This window comes from Oncorhynchus mykiss, chromosome 14, assembly GCF_013265735.2.
Source record: "Oncorhynchus mykiss isolate Arlee chromosome 14, USDA_OmykA_1.1, whole genome shotgun sequence".
Classification (NCBI taxonomy): Eukaryota; Metazoa; Chordata; class Actinopteri; order Salmoniformes; family Salmonidae; genus Oncorhynchus; species Oncorhynchus mykiss.
Window position 1 is genome coordinate 38811061 of NC_048578.1, and position 23449 is coordinate 38834509.

The 23449-nt window shown below is 49.1% G+C and overlaps 1 protein-coding gene across 5 annotated transcripts in view; it reads right to left on the reverse strand.

Annotated features, from left to right (window-relative positions):
- The window catches only part of LOC110489233 (catenin alpha-1), a 224576-nt gene that overhangs the window by 66971 nt on the left and 134156 nt on the right, over window positions 1–23449 (reverse strand). For all 5 annotated transcript variants that reach the window (XM_036943519.1, XM_036943518.1, XM_036943520.1 and 2 more), the window contains 5 exons: window positions 18814–18906; window positions 14967–15123; window positions 12957–13157; window positions 9277–9428; window positions 4250–4360 (listed from right to left, as the gene is read on the reverse strand). In XM_036943519.1, coding sequence (XP_036799414.1) covers window positions 4250–4360; window positions 9277–9428; window positions 12957–13157; window positions 14967–15123; window positions 18814–18906 — 714 coding nt within the window. The remainder of the gene's footprint in view (window positions 1–4249; window positions 4361–9276; window positions 9429–12956; window positions 13158–14966; window positions 15124–18813; window positions 18907–23449) is intronic.

Genomic DNA, 23449 nt, shown 5'->3' on the forward strand with positions numbered 1-23449 from the left:
ATTAGCCGTGGCGTTTCCACATCAACACGTCTCTATGTAGCCCCCTCACTTGGCCCAGCGGACTGCATGTATTAATGCATACGTCGCCAAGACGACAGAGGAAATATGAACAAAGTGAGAGACCCACAGCAGACAGACTTCCTTCGTTGTACGTGTGTGGTGTGTTGTTGTATTCCGTGTGCGCGCGCTTCTGTAGGCCTTCTGTGTGTGTGTGTGTGTGTGTGTGTGTGTGTGTGTGTGTGTGTGTGTGTGTGTGTGTGTGTGTGTGTGTGTGTGTGTGTGTGTGTGTGTGGTGTACTACCCCTGTCATCAGTGGTTTGTCTAGGAATTCACACAACGCCAAACTACTCAATTCTTGAACTAATCCATCTGAATTAGCTAGACGGTCTAGTCACTAGCTAATATTCTGATTTAATAACTCTGGTTTCTACGCCTCTGTTATGGGTTTCCGTGTTAAACAGCTTAGACCTGACCCACGAATCTGGACATTGGGCAGATTAGTGGCAAACACAGAGAGGCTAATCCCAGATTTAAAGTACCCTGTTTAAACTCAAATATGATTCCCTTACTGGAAAGGTCTGGGAGTAGACAAGGTGAGTCAGACGAGTGAGGGATCATCTATGAATACCTTCCTGTGGTATGAAGGTTTATTTTATAGTGGAGACAGACGAGTGAGGAAAAAAAAAACTCAAAAGATCAGAATAATATCAGTGAGCATCTGAATGGGAGTTCAGAGAGTAAGGGCATTCAACAAGCACAGCACTTACACAAATGACTGATGATCGGCTGAGAGAAATTGCTGATAAAAAAAAAAAAGACTGGGTGCTGTTTTGTTAGACTTCTCTATGTATGCGGATGACTCAACACTATACACGCGTCAGCTATCACAACGACTGAAATGACTGCAACACTTAAAGATCTGCAGTTAGCTTCAGAGTGGGTGGCAAGGAACACATTAGTCCTATATATTAATACAACTAAAAGTCATTGTATTTGGGACAAATCATTCACTAAACCCTCTTACCTCGACGAAATAGTGCAATAAATAATGTGGAAATTGTGCAAATTGAGGTGAATTAAATGCTTGGAGTAACCCTGGATTGTAAACTGTCATGGTCAAAACGTGTTGATACAACAGTAGCTGAGATGGAGAGAAGTCTGTCCATAATAAAGTGCTACTCTGCCTTCTAGACCGCACTGTCAACAAGGCAGGTCCTACAGGCCCTAGTTTCTACCTTCTTAACAGCACTGTCAACAAGGCAGGTCCTACAGGCCCTAGTTTCTACCTTCTTAACAACACTATCAACAAGGCAGGTCCTACAGGCCCTAGTTTCTGCCTTAACAACACTATCAACAAGGCAGGTTCTACAGGCCCTAGTTTGTACCTTCTTAACAGCACTGTCAACAAGGCAGGTCCTACAGGTCCTAGTTTCTACCTTCTTAACAACACTATCAACAAGGCAGGTCCTACAGGCCCTAGTTTCTACCTTCTTAACAACACTATCAACAAGGCAGGTCCTACAGGTCCTAGTTTCTACCTTCTTAACAACACTATCAAGAAGGCAGGTCCTACAGGCCCTAGTTTCTACCTTCTTAACAACACTATCAACAAGGCAGGTCCTACAGGCCCTAGTTTGTACCTTCTTAACAACACTATCAACAAGGCAGGTCCTACAGGTCCTAGTTTCTACCTTCTTAACAACACTGTCAACAAGGCAGGTTCTACAGGCCCTAGTTTCTACCTTCTTAACAGCACTGTCAACAAGGCAGGTTCTACAGGCCCTAGTTTCTACCTTCTTAACAACACTGTCAACAAGGCAGGTCCTACAGGCCCTAGTTTCTACCTTCTTAACAACACTATCAACAAGGCAGGTCCTACAGGCCCTACTTTCTACCTTCTTAACAACACTATCAACAAGGCAGGTCCTACAGGCCCTAGTTTCTGCCTTAACAACACTATCAACAAGGCAGGTTCTACAGGCCCTAGTTTCTACCTTCTTAACAACACTATCAACAAGGCAGGTCCTACAGGCCCTAGTTTCTACCTTCTTAACATCACTATCAACAAGGCAGGTTCTACAGGCCCTAGTTTCTACCTTCTTAACAGCACTATCAACAAGGCAGGTCCTACAGGCCCTAGTTTCTACCTTCTTAACAACACTATCAACAAGGCAGGTCCTACAGCCCTAGTTTCTACCTTCTTAACAACACTATCAACAAGGCAGGTCCTACAGGCCCTAGTTTCTACCTTCTTAACAACACTATCAACAAGGCAGGTCCTACAGGCCCTAGTTTGTACCTTCTTAACAACACTATCAACAAGGCAGGTTCTACAGGCCCTAGTTTCTACCTTCTTAACAACACTATCAACAAGGCAGGTTCTACAGGCCCTAGTTTCTACCTTCTTAACAGCACTATCAACAAGGCAGGTCCTATAGGCCCTAGTTTCTACCTTCTTAACAACACTATCAACAAGGCAGGTTCTACAGGCCCTAGTTTCTACCTTCTTAACAACACTATCAACAAGGCAGGTCCTACAGGCCCTAGTTTCAACCTTCTTAACAACACTATCAACAAGGCAGGTCCTACAGGCCCTAGTTTCTACCTTCTTAACAACACTATCAACAAGGCAGGTTCTACAGGCCCTAGTTTCTACCTTCTTAACAGCACTATCAACAAGGCAGGTCCTACAGGCCCTAGTTTCTACCTTCTTAACAACACTATCAACAAGGCAGGTTCTACAGGCCCTAGTTTCTACCTTCTTAACAGCACTATCAACAAGGCAGGTCCTACAGGCCCTAGTTTCTACCTTCTTAACAACACTATCAACAAGGCAGGTCCTACAGGCCCTAGTTTCTACCTTCTTAACAACACTATCAACAAGGCAGGTCCTACAGGCCCTAGTTTCTGCCTTTTTAACATCACTATCAACAAGGCAGGTCCTACAGGCCCTAGTTTGTACCTTCTTAACAACACTATCAACAAGGCAGGTCCTACAGGCCCTAGTTTGTACCTTCTTAACAACACTATCAAGAAGGCAGGTCCTACAGGCCCTAGTTTCTACCTTCTTAACAACACTATCAAGAAGGCAGGTCCTACAGGCCCTAGTTTCTACCTTCTTAACAACACTATCAACAAGGCAGGTCCTACAGGCCCTAGTTTCTACCTTCTTAACAACACTATCAACAAGGCAGGTCCTACAGGCCCTAGTTTCTACCTTCTTAACAACACTATCAACAAGGCAGGTCCTACAGGCTCTAGTTTGTACCTTCTTAACAAGACTATCAACAAGGCAGGTCCTACAGGCCCTAGTTTGTACCTTCTTAACAACACTATCAACAAGGCAGGTCCTACAGGCCCTAGTTTCTACCTTCTTAACAACACTATCAACAAGGCAGGTCCTACAGGCCCTAGTTTCTACCTTCTTAACAACACTATCAACAAGGCAGGTCCTACAGGCCCTAGTTTCTACCTTCTTAACAACACTATCAACAAGGCAGGTTCTACAGGCCCTAGTTTCTACCTTCTTAACAACACTATCAACAAGGCAGGTCCTACAGGCCCTAGTTTCTACCTTCTTAACAGCACTATCAACAAGGCAGGTCCTACAGGCCCTAGTTTCTACCTTCTTAACAACACTATCAACAAGGCAGGTCCTACAGGCCCTAGTTTCTACCTTCTTAACAGCTCTAGTTTCGTCACACCTGGACTACTGTTCAGTCGTGTGGTCAGGTGCCACAAAGAGGGAAAATTGCAATTGGCTCAGAACAGGTCAGCATGACTGGCCCTATATATGTCAATCTCTCATGGCTCAAAGTGGACTTCATAACTACTTGTATTTGTGAGTGGTGTTGACAAGCTGAAGGTACCGAGCTGTCTGTTTTAATAATACTAGCACACAGCTCAGACACCCATGCATACCCCACAAGACGAGTGAGGCATCCATGTCTGTATGAATGGAGAATCTAGCTAGTATGTGAGAGAGGGAGTCTGGGTAACCATGTCTGTCTGAACGGAGAGTCTAGCTAGTATGTGAGAGGGGGAGTCTGGGTAACCATGTCTGTCTGAATGGAGAGTCTAGCTAGTATGAGAGAGGGGGAGTCTGGGTAACCATGTCTGTCTGAATGGAGAGTCTAGCTAGTATGAGAGAAGGGGTCAAGGGAGTCCTGGCGTGAACAAGGTGTATTAACCACTGAGAGGGCCTGTAGAGGGGGTGGCGGAAGAGAGGGGTGTGTGTGTGTGGACTCACCCTGGCGCTCTGGCCTGCGATAAGCTGGTCATCTTCTGTTTGAACGCTGGTCCTGCTGCGAACATCAAAGTCCTCCGTCTCAAAGTCAGAGTCATCCAGCTCTTCAGGAGTCTACAGGAGAGGAGAGAGGGAGGAGAGAGAGGGAGGAGAGGAGAGGAGAGAGAGGAGAGAGAGGGAGGAGAGAGAGGAGAGGAGAGAGAGGAGAGAGAGGAGAGGAGAGAGAGGAGAGAGAGGGAGGAGAGAGAGGGAGGAGAGAGAGGGAGGAGAGGAGAGGAGAGAGAGGGAGGAGAGAGAGGAGAGGAGAGAGAAGAGAGGAGAGAGAGGAGAGGAGAGGAGAGGAGAGGAGAGGAGAGGAGAGGAGAGGAGAGGAGAGGAGAGGAGAGGAGAGGAGAGGAGAGGAGAGGAGAGGAGAGAGATGAGAGGAGAGAGATGAGAGGAGAGAGATGAGAGGAGAGAGATGAGAGGAGAGAGAGGGAGGAGAGAGAGAGGAGAGAGAGGGAGGAGAGAGAGGGAGGAGAGAGAGGGAGGAGAGAGAGAAGAGGAAAGAGAGGAGAGGAAAGAGAGGAGAGGAGAGAGAGGGAGGAGATGGAAGGAAAGGGAAAAAACTAAATTAGAAAATATTGTGTGGTAAAAAGCAGTGTGACAAACGCCCCGGTGCTACCAGCTACAGAGGAACAAACGCCCCGGTGCTACCAGCTACAGAGGAACAAATGCCCCGGTGCTACCAGCTACAGAGGAACAAATGCCCCGGTGCTACCAGCTACAGAGGAACAAATGCCCCGGTGCTACCAGCTACAGAGGAACAAATGCCCCGGTGCTACCAGCTACAGAGGAAACAAACGCCCCGGTGCTACCAGCTACAGAGGAAACAAACGCCCCGGTGCTACCAGCTACAGAGGAAACAAACGCCCCGGTGCTACCAGCTACAGAGGAACAAACGCCCCGGTGCTACCAGCTACAGAGGAACAAACGCCCCGGTGCTACCAGCTACAGAGGAACAAACGCCCCGGTGCTACCAGCTACAGAGGAACAAACGCCCCGGTGCTACCAGCTACAGAGGAACAAACGCCCCGGTGCTACCAGCTACAGAGGAACAAACGCCCCGGTGCTACCAGCTACAGAGGAACAAACGCCCCGGTGCTACCAGCTACAGAGGAACAAACGCCCCGGTGCTACCAGCTACAGAGGAACAAACGCCCCGGTGCTACCAGCTACAGAGGAACAAACGCCTCGGTGCTACCAGCTACAGAGGAACAAACGCCCCGGTGCTACCAGCTACAGAGGAACAAACGCCCCGGTGCTACCAGCTACAGAGGAACAAATGCCCCGGTGCTACCAGCTACAGAGAAACAAACGACCCGGTGCTACCAGCTACAGAGGAACAAACGCCCCGGTGCTACCAGCTACAGAGGAACAAACGCCCCGGTGCTACCAGCTACAGAGGAACAAATGCCCCGGTGCTACCAGCTACAGAGGAACAAACGACCCGGTGCTACCAGCTACAGAGGAACATCATCTTCCTCTCCTCTCCAGCAGCCTGTAATGGGAAACTGCAAACGCTAAATGACGTGTAATGACTGTCTGTGCATTTTGAGAGGGAAAAATGAAGCTAGGATGAAAATTATGGGGAGTAAATCAGACCAACACCTGCCCCTGGAATCCCGAGAGGAGAGGGTGGAGAGAGAGAGAGAGAGAGATTTGTAGTGAAGAACACTGCAGACAACAGCCTGCACGGTGGCATCCTTGCCTGAGTGGCTCAGTTGATGAGCGGGTGGGCATTAGCAAGGTCAAGAGTTCAATTCCCTCAGCGATCACAAACAACCTACTAAAGTGTCTTCAACTCAGTGTGGTGTGAAGACGAGTCACACGGCCGGAAACAAAAACAATTGGAGTGAAGCGCAAGAGAGCGTCGATTCACATAGACTGGCGTATGCCAATTTAATTGTCATGAGAATCCATAATAAAACAGTTCTATTTCCTATGTATAAAGTAAGTAGCTCGTCTCGTATTCTCTCTTGAAAATAGGAAGTTTGTGACGCTTCCCAGCCGTAGCCTGCCTAGGCTATATGCCCGCGATGAAAATCAACACAAGTAGGCTGCAACTGTTGTCAAATATGTAGCCGATTTGACTGATAAAAAAACGAAGTTATAAATGACATCTTTAGTACACTTAGCAAAAAGAAGCTCATAATTCCTCTAATTCCGTTTCTAATGACCCACTCAACTCATCTGCTTATTTTGCTTCGTATATAGACGCAGACGCCCGCGGCCAGACATTTCACTCATTCACTCCTGTGCATTCTAATTCCAGCGTGAACTAGCGTGTAGAAATGTTTTCCATTTCATTTGGTCTCTAACTCTTGAGTAAAAGCTTCTGCTAAATTGCATACTTCTAAAATGGATTGCAAATCCATCCACCAACCCTTTACTGTCCACGACCCACCCAACCTCGCTCAGTGGAATATCAACGTCTCATCTCGACCCACCCAACCACTCACCGTGGAGTATCAAGGTCTCACCTCGACCCACCCACCCACCCACAGTGGAATATCAAGGTCTCACCTCGACCCACCCTCCCACTCACCGTGGAGTATCGAGGTCTCACCTCGACCCACCCTCCCACCCACAGTGGAATATCAAGGTCTCACCTCGACCCACCCTCCCACTCACCGTGGAGTATCAAGGTCTCACCTCGACCCACCCTCCCACTCACCGTGGAGTATCAAGGTCTCACCCCGACCCACCCTCCCACCCACAGTGGAATATCAAGGTCTCACCTCGACCCACCCTCCCACTCACCGTGGAGTATCAAGGTCTCACCTCGACCCACCCTCCCACTCACCGTGGAATATCAAGGTCTGACCTCGACCCACCCTCCCACCCACAGTGGAATATCAAGGTCTCACCTCGACCCACCCTCCCACTCACCGTGGAGTATCAAGGTCTGAGCTCGACCCACCCTCCCACTCACCGTGGAGTATCAAGGTCTCACCTCGACCCACCCTCCCACCCACAGTGGAATATCAAGGTCTCACCTCGACCCACCCTCCCACCCACAGTGGAATATCAAGGTCTCACCTCGACCCACCCTCCCACCCACAGTGGAATATCAAGGTCTCACCTCGACCCACCCTCCCACCCACAGTGGAATATCAAGGTCTCACCTCGACCCACCCTCCCACCCACCGTGGAATATCAAGGTCGCTGTCCATCCACTAGATGTAGGAGGACCACCACACAGATACGACAGGTTTAACCCCAAGAGGGGTTCACATTATAAACCTCATCTTCCAAGTGTTATGTTGAACTGAGTTGATTCCAACCCCTGACAGTGGACCAGTAGATTACCTCCTACACTGGAGATGAGGTCTTTACCCCGTACTGCTCCTAGAAAGGCCCTGGGCTACAGAGAGGACAGAGGAGCTACTGTAAATGTAACCTTGACTGATCCTACTTACTGTAAATGTCAAGGTAACCCTGACTGATCCTACCTACTGTAAATGTCCAGATAACCCTGACTGATCCTACCTACTGTAAATGTCCAGATAACCCTGACTGATCCTACCTACTGTAAATGTCCAGGTAACCCTGACTGATCCTACCTACTGTAAATGTCCAGATAACCCTGACTGATCCTACCTACTGTAAATGTCTAGGTAACCCTGACTGATCCTACCTACTGTAAATCTCCAGGTAACCCTGACTGATCCTACCTACTGTAAATGTCCATATAACCCTGACTGATCCTACCTACTGTAAATGTCCAGATAACCCTGACTGATCCTACCTACTGTAAATGTCCAGGTAACCCTGACTGATCCTACCTACTGTAAATGTCTAGGTAACCCTGACTGATCCTACCTACTGTAAATGTCTAGGTAACCCTGACTGATCCTACCTACTGTAAATGTCTAGGTAACCCTGACTGATCCTACCTACTGTAAATGTCCAGATAACCCTGACTGATCCTACCTACTGTAAATGTCTAGGTAACCCTGACTGATCCTACCTACTGTAAATCTCCAGGTAACCCTGACTGATCCTACCTACTGTAAATGTCCATATAACCCTGACTGATCCTACCTACTGTAAATGTCCAGATAACCCTGACTGATCCTACCTACTGTAAATGTCCAGGTAACCCTGACTGATCCTACCTACTGTAAATGTCTAGGTAACCCTGACTGATCCTACCTACTGTAAATGTCCAGATAACCCTGACTGATCCTACCTACTGTAAATGTCTAGGTAACCCTGACAGATCCTACCTACTGTAAATGTCTAGGTAACCCTGACGGCTGACCTCTGAGCCCATCAGTCACTGTAATGTCCCTCTTCCTCCTGCTCTACCAGTCCAGAGACGTCTCGGACCCAGAGGGTGGTCAAGAGGGGGCCTGACGTCCTGTCAGACACCCCAGGGAGGGGACACCAGACAGGCTGGATCTGCCTAGGAGTAGTTTACTGCCTAAAAAAAAGGGTTTAAATGTGCAAAAAAATATAAATATGTTCCCGATCTGAAATCTCTCAGAAAGACGACTGAGAACAAGCTTCCTTTAGATTATTTTGGGACCATGTGTTGTGTATGAATCTGTTATTCAATGAATTTCTACGGGTTAATAGCAGTAAGGCCAAATCGTTTTTCCCCCCCCATCAAATAAATGTATTTATAGCATAAGCTATTTGAGATCACGTACGGGCTCGCTCGCATGGACAGGCTCACGATCATGACACAGGTGCACCTTCTACGGAGGACAATAAAAGGCCACTGTTAACGGTGCAGCTTCGTCACAAAACACAATGACACAGACGTCTCAAGTTCTGAGGGAGATTGTAATTGGCAAGCTGACTGCAGGAAAACGTCCACCAGAGAATTCAACGTTCATTTCTCTACCATAAGCCATTTAAGTGACGGAGAAAGAAATATTGCACGGTGTCATTAGTGTGTTGACTCACATGATTATGACAACAGGAGAATTAGGGTTCATTAAATAGCGCACTACGTAGTTGTCTAGCGCGTGTACACTCACCCGGATCATCAGCACGGCCTTGCGGATGTCGCGGACGCCATCGTAGACCAGGCGGGAGGCATCGATGAACTCGTTCTCGTCAACGGGGAGCGTGGGGTTGGCACTGAGAGCCTCGACCGCTGCCTCCACCTGCTCTGTGAACCTGGGCATGACTGGTGGAGGTGGCAGAAAGAAGGCAAATCAAACGTGTAATGCTGAACCATGGAGTTCATGGAAATGTGTTGGGATTACATCGGCTCTTTATATCCAACCAATAACCAGGGACATAACTGCACTGCTAGAAACCCTTTTCACAGGACGGTTCCACTGGTGTAGAATACTTATGTAAAAATACTTTAAAGTACTACTTAAGTCGTCTTTTTGGAGTATCTGTACTTTACTATATATATATATATATATATATATATATATATATATATATATATATATATATATATATATATATATATATATATATATATATATATATATATATTTGAGAGAACTTTTACTACATTGCTAAAAAAAACAAAGTCACACACACAGAGTCACACACACACACACAGAGTCACACACACACACACAGTCACACACACACACACAGAGTCACACACACACACACAGAGTCACACACACACACACAGAGTCACACACACACACACACACACACACACACACACACACACACACACGAGGCCTCCACTTTTGCAATGAATATCAATGAGGTCCTTTCTATAGAACATACAGTGCCTTGCGAAAGTATTCGGCCCCCTTGAACTGTGCGACCTTTTGCCACATTTCAGGCTTCAAACATAAAGATATAAAACTGTATTTTTTTGTGAAGAATCAACAACAAGTGGGACACAATCATGAAGTGGAACGACATTTATTGGATATTTCAAACTTTTTTAACAAATCAAAAAACGGAAAAATTGGGCGTGCAAAATTATTCAGCCCCCTTAAGTTAATACTTTGTAGCGCCACCTTTTGCTGCGATTACAGCTGTAAGTCGCTTGGGGTATGTCTCTATCAGTTTTGCACATCGAGAGACTGACATTTTTTCCCATTCCTCCTTGCAAAACAGCTCGAGCTCAGTGAGGTTGGATGGAGAGCATTTGTGAACAGCAGTTTTCAGTTCTTTCCACAGATTCTCGATTGGATTCAGGTCTGGACTTTGACTTGGCCATTCTAACACCTGGATATGTTTATTTTTGAACCATTCCATTGTAGATTTTGCTTTATGTTTTGGATCATTGTCTTGTTGGAAGATAAATCTCCGTCCCAGTCTCAGGTCTTTTGCAGACTCCATCAGGTTTTCTTCCAGAATGGTCCTGTATTTGGCTCTATCCATCTTCCCATCAATTTTAACTATCTTCCCTGTCCCTGCTGAAGAAAAGCAGGCCCAAACCATGATGCTGCCACCACCATGTTTGACAGTGGGGATGGTGTGTTCAGCTGTGTTGCTTTTACGCCAAACATAACGTTTTGCATTGTTGCCAAAAAGTTCAATTTTGGTTTCATCTGACCAGAGCACCTTCTTCCACATGTTTGGTGTGTCTCCCAGGTGGCTTGTGGCAAACTTTAAACAACACTTTTTATGGATATCTTTAAGAAATGGCTTTCTTCTTGCCACTCTTCCATAAAGGCCAGATTTGTGCAATATACGACTGATTGTTGTCCTATGGACAGAGTCTCCCACCTCAGCTGTAGATCTCTGCAGTTCATCCAGAGTGATCATGGGCCTCTTGGCTGCATCTCTGATCAGTCTTCTCCTTGTATGAACTGAAAGTTTAGAGGGATGGCCAGGTCTTGGTAGATTTGCAGCGGTCTGATACTCCTTCCATTTCAATATTATCGCTTGCACAGTGCTCCTTGGGATGTTTAAAGCTTGGGAAATCTTTTTGTATCCAAATCCGGCTTTAAACTTCTTCACAACAGTATCTCGGACCTGCCTGGTGTGTTCCTTGTTCTTCATGATGCTCTCTGCGCTTTTAACGGACCTCTGAGACTATCACAGTGCAGGTGCATTTATACGGAGACTTGATTACACACAGGTGGATTGTATTTATCATCATTAGTCATTTAGGTCAACATTGGATCATTCAGAGATCCTCACTGAACTTCTGGAGAGAGTTTGCTGCACTGAAAGTAAAGGGGCTGAATAATTTTGCACGCCCAATTTTTCAGTTTTTGATTTGTTAAAAAAGTTTGAAATATCCAATAAATGTCGTTCCACTTCATGATTGTGTCCCACTTGTTGTTGATTCTTCACAAAAAAATACAGTTTTATATCTTTATGTTTGAAGCCTGAAATGTGGCAAAAGGTCGCAAAGTTCAAGGGGGCCGAAAACTTTCGCAAGGCACTGTAACTAGTTAAACAAACCAGACTGGCCTTTTCAAAGTTAATAAAGGCCAAGCTAGATGTAGTGATTACATAAAGCTTTCATGGAGGGGAATGTTTAGGAGAGAGGAGGAGAGGGGTGAGGAGAGGGCAGGAGAGGAGAGAGCAGGAGACCGGAGAGAGCAGGAGAGGGGTGGGCAGGAGAGGAGAGACCAGGAGACCGGAGAGAGCAGGAGAGGGGTGAGTAGAGGGCGGGAGAGGGGTGAGTGGAGGGCGGGAGAGGGGTGAGTAGAGGGCGGGAGAGGGGTGAGTAGAGGGCGGGAGAGGGGTGAGTAGAGGGCGGGAGAGGGGTGAGTAGAGGGCGGGAGAGGGGTGAGTAGAGGGCGGGAGAGGGGTGAGTAAAGAGCGGGGTGAGCGAGAGAGGGGTGAGGATAGAGGGGTGAGGATAGAGGGGGAGAGGGGTGAGGATAGAGGGGGAGAGGGGTGAGGAGAGAGCGGGAGAGGGGTGAGGAGAGAGCGGGAGAGGGGTGAGGAGAGAGCGGGAGAGGGGTGAGGAGAGAGCGGGAGAGGGGTGAGGAGAGAGCGGGAGAGGGGTGAGGAGAGAGCGGGAGAGGGGTGAGGAGAGAGCGGGAGAGGGGTGAGGAGAGAGCGGGAGAGGGGTGAGGAGAGAGCGGGAGAGGGGTGAGGAGAGAGCGGGAGAGGGGTGAGGAGAGAGCGGGAGATGGGTGAGGAGAGAGCGGGAGAGGAGAGAGCGGGAGAGGAGAGTGCGGGAGAGGAGAGTGCGGGAGAGGAGAGTGCGGGAGAGGAGAGTGCGGGAGAGGAGAGTGCGGGAGAGGAGAGTGCGGGAGAGGAGAGTGCGGGAGAGGAGAGTGCGGGAGAGGAGAGTGCGGGAGAGGAGAGTGCGGGAGAGGAGAGTGCGGGAGAGGAGAGTGCGGGAGAGGAGAGTGCGGGAGAGGAGAGTGCGGGAGAGGAGAGTGCGGGAGAGGAGAGTGCGGGAGAGGAGAGTGCGGGAGAGGAGCGTGCGGGAGAGGAGAGTGCGGGAGAGGAGAGTGCGGGAGAGGAGAGTGCGGGAGAGGAGAGTGCGGGAGAGGAGAGTGCGGGAGAGGAGAGTGCGGGAGAGGAGAGTGCGGGAGAGGAGAGTGCGGGAGAGGAGAGTGCGGGAGAGGAGAGTGCGGGAGAGGAGAGTGCGGGAGAGGAGAGTGCGGGAGAGGAGAGTGCGGGGGAGGAGAGTGCGGGAGAGGAGAGCGGGAGGGGGAACGGGCGAGGGGGTGTGGGAGCGGGACAGGGGGAGAGGAGGTAGGGAGAGTGGGAGAGGAGATAGGGAGAGTACCACCGGTAGAGACAGAGAGACAGATGTTACCTGTGTTGGTGAGTAGCTTGGTGGCCTCCAGAACCTTCTCTGTGTAGACTCCAGGTTCATAGTTGTCCATCTCACACGTGACCACATGGACCACTCTGGCGGCGCGGCCACGGATGGCGCCGGCCGTGCGGTCCAACCCGTCCACATCCTTCTCCTGCAGCGCTATCACACACTTGTTCACGTCCTCCAGAATGTGGTTCTCTGGACGGGAAGAATCACCCAGTGTTAATTCATAGAGGGACGATTAGAGACACGTGGCAGAAAGTGGGTTCTGAATCTCAACTCCTACAGAACAAACAGCAGGAGAAGAATCAGAACGTGTCATGGGGTAAACTAACTCCCCGAGCTCGCTGACGATCCTACGGAAACTATTAGTTTGAAGGACAGTCTCCCAGACGGGCTGTTTTCTCCCTCTTCATGTCAGATAAGGTTTGAGGTATATTTTTAGTTTACTTGGTTACCTACACTGGCTCCACACTGACCGGGTTTTTTTTTTTTTTTTTTTTTTTACAAGGTGCACGTCTAAGATGAAAAATGTAGGCTCACACCAAGACATTTAGGAGAACAAGGAACACGTGTTTGAGATCGTTACGCTGGAATACATCCGTTTGGTGCTCGTAAATAAAACATTTGGAAACCATTTTTGGCGCACATACAAGTCAAATGGTGACACCGTAGAGCCCTGTACACGATGTCAATTCACCCAGCAGTCCCAAATAGAACCCCTTTCTCTACATAGATGTGGAGGGAGAGGAGGTAGGGAGAGGGGGTGTGGGAGGGGGACCCAGCAGTCCCAAATAGCACCCCTTTCCCTACATAGATGTGGAGGGAGAGGAGGTAGGGAGAGGGGGTGTGGGAGGGGGACCCAGCAGTCCCAAATAGCACCCCTTTCCCTACATAGATGTGGAGGGAGAGGAGGTAGGGAGAGGGGGTGTGGGAGGGGGACCCAGCAGTCCCAAATAGCACCCCTTTCCCTACATAGATGTGGAGGGAGAGGAGGTAGGGAGAGGGGGTGTGGGAGGGGGACCCAGCAGTCCCAAATAGCACCCCTTTCCCTACATAGATGTGGAGGGAGAGGGAGAGGAGGTAGGGAGAGGGGGTGTGTGGGAGGGGGACCCAGCAGTCCCAAATAGCACCCCTTTCCCTACATAGCGAAATAGTTCTGGCCAGTCCACAACAAACCACATTTGAGGTCTAGGAAAAATATATTTTTTTATATAAATATAGTGACATTGTGCACCTAGCAAGAGGCTAAGGTTTAGCGGAGTGTTATACCCCACTGGTGAAGATAATCCTAATCATTCTGCTACTTCATTCAGAAGGTTTTTTGCCTTTTTTGGATTTGCCAAAATACTGTGGAAATCTTCATCATCGTCAACAGCGACACAAAGTTGTATCTACAAGCACCGTACATAGACGGGGGGGTGGGTTCAACGTTGCCTCTTCAGGAAGTTGCAAGAAAAAAAATACCAATCACTTACGTTGTTAGTCTGTTCATGTCTTATGATACATTTGGGCAAATTATTTACATTTTTGATACATTTAGGATGATTCCTTACTAATGAGTTAGAAACAGTCGGTTTTAACGTCTGGATTCAGTCATTCCATCCTTCATGGTGGATTTGATTGGCCGAATTCTCTCGGATCACTTCCTGCTTCGGTTTTACACCTCACTATCGTCGACAGCGAACAGGAGAACTACACTGGGGGTGTTGCTTTCAGCTGCGACACGGAAAGAGTCACTATCGTCGACAGCGAACAGGAGAACTACACTGGGGGTGTTGCTTTCAGCTGCGACACGGAAAGAGTCACTTTTGCTTGGGCGTGAACCGCGCATCAAACTCCTGACAAAAGAACCAGAGACTAAATTCTACGCTGAACAAAACTACCTTTGACCATATATAATATTACACACTTTTCACACGCGAGAATATTCTCCAAGTGAATATGTATTGGCATGCAAATGAGATGAGCCCTGAAAAGAAAAGCTCCGCCCCCCTTCCTACTCACCGGACACACAGAGGAAGTCGTCAATGCTGGTGATGTCGTCGACGGCGTCAGTGAGGACGCGGACCTGTTTCTCCCAGGAGTCTTTGAAGAGGTCCATGTTGTCCTGAGCAACCTTACTGTTGGGCTTGGCAGCTAGAGCCAGCGCCGCGTTAATCACCTGTTACAGAGCATTCGCACCAATTACTACAACAGGTAGTAAGTAACATGACACTTCCTTATCCATCAGACCAACACACACACACAGAGAGAGAGAGACCAACACACACAGAGAGAGCGAGAGACCAACACACACACAGAGAGTGCGAGAGACCAACACACACACAGAGAGAGCGAGAGACCAACACACACACAGAGAGAGCGAGAGACCAACACACACACAGAGAGAGCGAGAGACCAACACACACACAGAGAGAGCGAGAGACCAACACACACACAGAAAGAGCGAGAGACCAACACACATACACAGAGAGCGAGAGACCAACACACACACAGAGAGAGCGAGAGACCAACACACATACACAGAGAGCGCGAGAGACCAACACACACACAGAGAGAGCGAGAGACCAACACACACAGAGAGAGCGAGAGACCAACACACACACAGAGAGAGAGAGAAACTAACAGAGAGAGACCAACACACCATCCACTGTGTTTTGGCAGGGTTTACCCCCCCACCCAGCCACTGTTTTGGCAGGGTTTACACCCACTCACTGTGTTTTGGCAGGGTTTACCCCCCACCCACTGTGTTTTGGCAGGTTTACCCCCCACCCACTGTGTTTTGGCAGGGTTTACCCCCCACCCACTGTGTTTTGGCAGGTTTACCCCCCACCCACTGTGTTTTGGCAGGGTTTACCCCCCCCACCCACTGTGTTTTGGCAGGGTTTACCCCCCCACCCACTGTGTTTTGGCAGGGTTTACCCCCCACCCACTGTGTTTTGGCAGGGTTTACCCCCCCCACCCACTGTGTTTTGGCAGGGTTTACCCCCCCCACCCACTGTGTTTTGGCAGGGTTTACCCCCCCACCCACTGTGTTTTGGCAGGTTTACCCCCCCACCCACTGTGTTTTGGCAGGGTTACCCCCCACCCACTGTGTTTTGGCAGGGTTTACCCCCCGACCCACTGTGTTTTGGCAGGGTTTACCCCGCCACCCACTGTGTTTTGGCAGGTTTACCCCCCACCCACTGTGTTTTGGCAAGTTTACCCCCCACCCACTGTGTTTTGGCAGGGTTTACCCCCCACCCACTGTGTTTTGGCAGGTTTACCCCCCACCCACTGTGTTTTGGCAGGGTTTACCCCCCACCCACTGTGTTTTGGCAGGGTTTACCCCCCACCCACTGTGTTTTGGCAGGGTTTACCCCCCCCACCCACTGTGTTTTGGCAGGGTTTACCCCCCCACCCACTGTGTTTTGGCAGGTTTACCCCCCCACCCACTGTGTTTTGGCAGGGTTACCCCCCACCCACTGTGTTTTGGCAGGGTTTACCCCCCGACCCACTGTGTTTTGGCAGGGTTTACCCCCCCACCCACTGTGTTTTGGCAGGTTTACCCCCCACCCACTGTGTTTTGGCAAGTTTACCCCCCACCCACTGTGTTTTGGCAGGGTTTACCCCCCACCCACTGTGTTTTGGCAGGTTTACCCCCCACCCACTGTGTTTTGGCAGGTTTACCCCCCACCCACTGTGTTTTGGCAAGTTTACCCCCCACCCACTGTGTTTTGGCAGGGTTTACCCCCCACCCACTGTGTTTTGGCAGGGTTTACCCCCCCACCCACTGTGTTTTGGCAGGGTTTACCCCCCACCCACTGTGTTTTGGCAGGGTTACCCCCCACCCACTGTGTTTTGGCAGGTTTACCCCCCACCCACTGTGTTTTGGCAGGGTTTACCCCCCCACCCACTGTGTTTTGGCAGGTTTACCCCCCACCCACTGTGTTTTGGCAGGGTTTACCCCCCACCCACTGTGTTTTGGCAGGTTTACCCCCCACCCACTGTGTTTTGGCAGGGTTTACCCCCCACCCACTGTGTTTTGGCAGGGTTTACCCCCCCACTCACTGTGTTTTGGCAGGGTTTACCCCCCCACTCACTGTGTTTTGGCAGGGTTTACCCCCCCACTCACTGTGTTTTGGCAGGTTTACCCCCCCACCCACTGTGTTTTGGCAGGTTTACCCCCCACCCACTGTGTTTTGGCAGGTTTAACCCCCACCCACTGTGTTTTGGCATGGTTTACCCCCCACCCACTGTGTTTTGGCAACAGTATTCACTAATTGATGAATAGGAGAGATTCGCTGGGAAAAGGGTGAATGAGCAACAGCTTGTTTTCTTGGGGAAATACATGTGGTGATATTCAAGCTGAGGATGAATGGGAGTCATTAGGTGAGATTAAAGAGTCAGAGAAAGAGAGTGAGAGAGGGGCAGAGGCAGAGGCAGGAGTCAGAGAGATAGCAGGGCAGAGGCGGGCGTCAGAGAGGGAAAGAGGCGAGAGAGAGTGCGAGAGACAGAGAGACAGAGAGAGAGGAAGAGGCGAAAGAGAGAGACAGAGAGCCGGGTGCAGACTAGTAAAGAGAGGTTTGTCAGGGTTTGAGGGACCAGGCTGAACCAGCCGACCTGTCCTGCTGCTGAACCAGCCGACCTGTCCTGCTGCTGAACCAGCCGACCTGTCCTGCTGCTGAACCAGCCGACCTGTCCTGCTGCTGAACCAGCCGACCTGTCCTGCTGCTGAACCAGCCGACCTGTCCTGCTGCTGAACCAGCCGACCTGTCCTGCTGCTGAACCAGCCGACCTGTCCTGCTGCTGAACCAGCCGACCTGTCCTGCTGCTGAACCAGCCGACCTGTCCTGCTGCTGAACCAGCCGACCTGTCCTGCTGCTGAACCAGCCGACCTGTCCTGCTGCTGAACCAGCCGACCTGTCTTGCTGCTGAACCAGCCGACCTGTACTGCTGCTGAACCAGCTGATCTGCCGACCTGTCCTGCTGCTGAACCAGCTGATCTGTCCGTGGCAGTAATGAGTGATTTTATTGGAGGTGCTGAAGGTGGAATACATTTAGATATATTGGGTGGAAGTAAACGCTGTGCATAGACGGCAGTAATGACGAAAGTTGCTCTGTGAAATTCAATATTTTGACATAACGTTTGGCAATCTGGTTAATGGGACCTCTTTCTGAAAGTCAGATGAGATCCTGTCTCAACTGGGAGCAGGAAGAGCTGTAGGTCGGATGGAAATGAAGGTTGGCAGAGCTAGCTATATGATTCCCAAACCAAAGCCTCCAGACACTGGAGGTTTCAGCAATATGACTGGTAGACTTACAGGGGGTTGGCTAGCTGTAGGGCTGGCACAGCTGAGGGGAGAGAAGGGGCCTTTAAGGTGTTAAGTGTTGGCAGGGATGTGGGGGGAATGGGGGGCTGGAAGTGTGAAGTGTTGGCAGCTTGACAGGGCTATGGGGCTGGAGAGAGAGAGAGAGGAGAGAGCGAGAGGATGGAGAGCGAGAGAGGAAGGAGCGAGCGAGAGGATGGAGAGCGAGCGAGAGGATGGAGAGCGAGCGAGAGGATGGAGAGCGAGAGAGGATGGAGAGCGAGAGAGGAATGAGAGCAAGAGAGAGGAAGGAGAGCGAGAGAGGAAGGAGAGCGAGAGAGGAAGGAGAGCTAGAGAGGACAGAGAAGAGCTAGAGAGAGGACGGCGAGAGAATAGCTAGAGAGAGAGAGGATGGAGAGAGAAAGGAGAGCTAGAGAGAGAGAGAGAGAGGATGGAGAGAGAAAGGAGAGCTAGAGAGATATGAGAGAGAAAGAGAGAGAAAGAGAGAAAGAGAAAAAAAGAAGAGCTAGAGAGAGAGAGAGGGAAGAGAGACCGGCAGGTACCTGGGGGCAGAGTGTCTCCAGCTGGGAAGCGGCCATACGGACCAGCTTGACTCCCTCCTCATTATTACAGATGGAGCAGGCCAGGTTGGCCACCTAGACGCAGGAACAGACAGTCAGACTCACACCTCCATACACACTGCACAGCACTATAGACATTTACTGTCTCCATCTCATCACACAGACAGTCAGCTTCTGATTATACACAGCATGTAGCTAGAAAACAGACTCCCACTCACATACACAGACCGCATGGTCAGTGTTTCCCCTAGATTCATTTAGCAGAGGAATCTTTGACATCACTCCTAAAAATAAATTATAAAAATATATAATTTGCATTTTTTTAATTGGGGGGGGGGGGGGGGGGGGGGGGGCAGTAAAACGTGTTCAGTGTAAACTTAATACTAAACTAAAACGTGTAGAAAGTATAATGGACCACTAGATTTATAAAAAAATATAATCTTTAAGAACTAACAATTACTTTTTCCACATTTTGTTACGTTGGAGTTATTCTAAAATTGATTAAACTGTTTTTTCCCCCCTGATCAATCTACACACAATACTCCATAATGACAAAGCAAAAACAGCGTTTAAAAAAAAATGAAATATCACATTTACATAAGTATTCAGACCCTTTACTCAGAACTTTGTTGAAGCACCTTTGGCAGAGATTACAGCCTCCAGTCTTCTTGAGTATGACTCTACAAGCTTGGTACGCCTGTATTTGGGGAGTTTCTCCCATTCTTCTCTGCAGATCCTCTCAAGCTCTGTCAGGTTGGATGGGGAGCGTCGCTGCACAGCTATTTTCAGGTCTCGCCAGAGATGTTCGATCGGGTTCAATTCCGGACTCTGGCTGGGCAACTCAAGGACATTCAGAGTTGTACTGAAGCCACTCCTGTGTTGTCTTGGCTGTGTGCTTAGGGTCGTTGTCCTGTTGGAAGGTAAACCTTCACCCCAGTCTGAGGTCCTGAGCGCTCTGGAGCAGGTTTTCATCAAGGATCTCTCTGTACTTTGCTCCGCTCATCTTTTTCTTGATACTGACTAGTCTCCCAGCCACCACCATGCTTCACCGTTGGGGTGCTGCCACCACCATGTTTCACCGTTGGGATGCTGCTACCACCATGTTTCCATAAACCCTGCTTGGCATTCAGGCCAAAGACTTCAATCTTGATTTCAACAGACCAGATAATCTTGTTTCTCATGTTCAGAATCCTTTAGGTGCCTTTTGGCAAACTCCTAACAGGCTGTCATGAGACTTTTACTGAAGAGTGGCTTCCGTCTGGCCACTCTACCATAAAGGCGTGATTGGTGGAGTGCTGCATAGATGGTTTTCCTTCTGGAAGGTTCTCCCATCTCCAGAGAGGAACTCTGGAGCTCTGTTAGAGTGACTATTGGGTTCTTTGTCACCTCGAAAACCAAGGCCCTTCTCGCCCGATTTCTCAGTTTGTGCCTCAACACAATCCTGTCTCGGAGCTCTACGGACAATTCCTTTGACCTCACGGCTTGGTTTTTGCTCTGACCATACACTGTCAACTGTGGGACCTTATATAGACAGGTGTGTGCCTTTCCAAATCATGTCCAATCAATTGAATTTTACCACAGGTTGGACTCAAATCAAGCTGTAGAAACGTCTCAAGGACGATCAATGGAAACAGGATGCATCCGAGCTCAATATAGAGTCTCATAGCAAAGCGTATATGAATACTTAATGTAAATAAGGTATTTTTGTTTTAATAAAAATGTTTTGCTTCGCTATTATGGAGCGCTCTGTCTAGATTGAATTTAAATCCATTTTAGAATAAGGCAGTGACGTAAGAAAATGTGGGGAAAGGGTCTGAATACTTTCTGAATGCACCGTATATCATCAGGTTTTATGGCCATATGGGCCCCTGCTGTTGATTCAGTGTAAAATCCATTGGTTTAAATTAACACATGGTTGAGGAGGGGGGGGGGCGGGGGGGGGGTGGGGGGTAATGGAGAAACGAGCATCAGCGGTTATATTGCTGAAGTAGAAATCATCCTATTCCATAAATTGGGTTCCAGAAACGCCACTTGTAATTTCAAAACAAGCTACCACAGTTACGGAGAGTAAATGACAGAACCATTTCATGGACCGACGTTCTAACAGGTTTACAATTGTATCAATTCTATTCCACTAAACATTCCGGTGGCGATATATTCTGTCATTCTAAATACACTCCAGGTTAAGATTAAATCCATTTATAAAAAGAGAATAAAAAAGGAGGTGGACTCTCGCGCTCTCCCCCTCCCTCCCTCCCTCCCTCCCTCTCCCTCCCCCCCTCTTCCCCTCTCTCTCCCCCTCTCCCTCCCCCTCCCTCTCGGGAGTAAAGAATGTGTCGTTAAGTTAGGTTACCTTCCCAATTCCAAAATATCAACACCCAGGGAATGGATTAATCAATACGCGGTGTAAATAACAGTCAACCCTTTATCAATAAGTAAGATAAAGTGGATCAGAGAAGAGCAGAGCAGAGGGGGGGGGGACAAGAGCACCTGCTACAGGTTTAGGACTGATTCAGAGAACACTGACAATGTCACGTGGGCCAGAATTAAAACTTACAGTATTGGTGTCAGCTTTTAATATTTAATCCATATGCAACAGTACTGCTTGACACACACACACACACACACACACACACAGAGAGAGCAGAGGTTCTCTATAGTCATATAACTCAGCATATTCTCTATAATCACACATCACTAAAATGAGTCATTCTACACAGCGAGTGGTGACGTGTCATTAACTAGAACATTATCTCTATGGTTACCGGTTAGTGAGAATGCTACTGTCTGGTTGCCCGGGGTGACTGGTCGTCTGGCTGGGTGGCTGTAATGCTGACTAGTGCAGTAACACCAACACTGTGTTTCTGCCTGGCCTATTGAGGTAGTGGGGGGGGGGGGGGGGAAGACTACGGTACCGTGGTGCAGGGGGGGAATTAATCACCCGCCCCTCCCCCTCTCTCCTTCCCCCTCCCCCTCCCCAACCGGATTGGAGAAGGTCCTTAGTCCCTCCCCTAAAGTTTTTATTTGTTTTATGTACGGAAAGCACATGGTAATATCGTCCAATGAAATGCCTACTTAAAGGTTCATGCTACAATACATAATAGGAACAAAGTAAATGCCTCAGTAGAATAGAAAAAACATTTACAAATACAGGAAGTCACAATTTATAGTCCAATATTTACAAGTGTATTGGGGAAGGGGTGTAGTGTATGACTGTGTGATGGCCAATCTCTCTGACGTTGTGATGCCGACAGTCTCGGATACCCAACACAGTGAACACACACACCTCTAGCGGTCAGAGCGTTGGGACAGTAACCCAAACGTTGGTAGTTCAAATCACCGAGCCGACAAGGTGAAAAAAAAAAATCTGTCGATCTGTCCTGGAGCGAGGCACTTAACCCTAATTGCTTCGCGCTCGCCGGTCAATAACGGCTGACCCTGATCGTGCTCTCTGAGGGGCGTCTCAGTGGGAGTTGGGAGACGCAAAAAAAATATCTATTTCTATTTCACACCTCAAACACAAGAGGACAAATACAACCAGCCTTAATTGTACAAGTCGGAAAGTATTCAGATTTCTTGACTTTTTACACATTTTGTTACGTTAAAGCCGCATTCTAAAAACATTTCTCTCTCAATCTACACAATAGCCCAATAGTGACAAACCAAAAACAGTTAGGATGTTCTTGCGAATGTATTAAAAACAAAACTGAAATAACTTTTACATCAGTATTCAGACCCTTTACTCAGTACTTTTGTTGAAGCACCTTTGGCAGTGATTACAGCCTCGAGTCTTCTTGGGTATGACGCTACAAGCTTGGCACATCTGTATTTGGGGAGTTTCTCCCAGTCTTCTCTGCAGATCCTATCAAGCTCTGTCAGGTTGGACAGGTCTCTACAGACATGTTCGATGGGGTTCAAGTCCAAAACCATTCCCTGTAGTCGACAACACATGAACGTCCCCTTTCCTGTAGTCGACAACACATGAACGTCCCCTTCCCTGTAGTCGACAACATAAAACCATCCTTCACATGAACGCTCCCTGTCCCCTATGACAGCCCTCTGGCCTGCTCCGGCTCCCTGTTCTACATGGTAACTCTCTGGCCTGCTCCGGCTCCCTGTTCCACATGATAGCCCTCTGGCCTGCTCCGGCTCCCTGTCCCACATGATAGCCCTCTGGCCTGCTCCGGCTCCCTGTCCCACATGATAGCCCTCTGGCCTGCTCCGGCTCCCTGTCCCACATGAAAGCCCTCTGGCCTGCTCCGGCTCCCTGTCCCCTATGACAGCCCTCTGGCCTGTTCCGGCTCCCTGTTCCACATGATAGCCCTCTGGCCTGCTCCGGCTCCCTGTCCCACATGATAGCCCTCTGGCCTGCTCCAGCTCCCTGTTCCACATGACAGCCCTCTGGCCTGCTCCGGCTCCCTGTTCTACATGGTAACTCTCTGGCCTGCTCCGGCTCCCTGTTCCACATGATAGCCCTCTGGCCTGCTCCGGCTCCCTGTCCCACATGATAGCCCTCTGGCCTGCTCCGGCTCCCTGTCCCACATGATAGCCCTCTGGCCTGCTCCGGCTCCCTGTTCCACATGAAAGCCCTCTGGCCTGCTCCGGCTCCCTGTCCCCT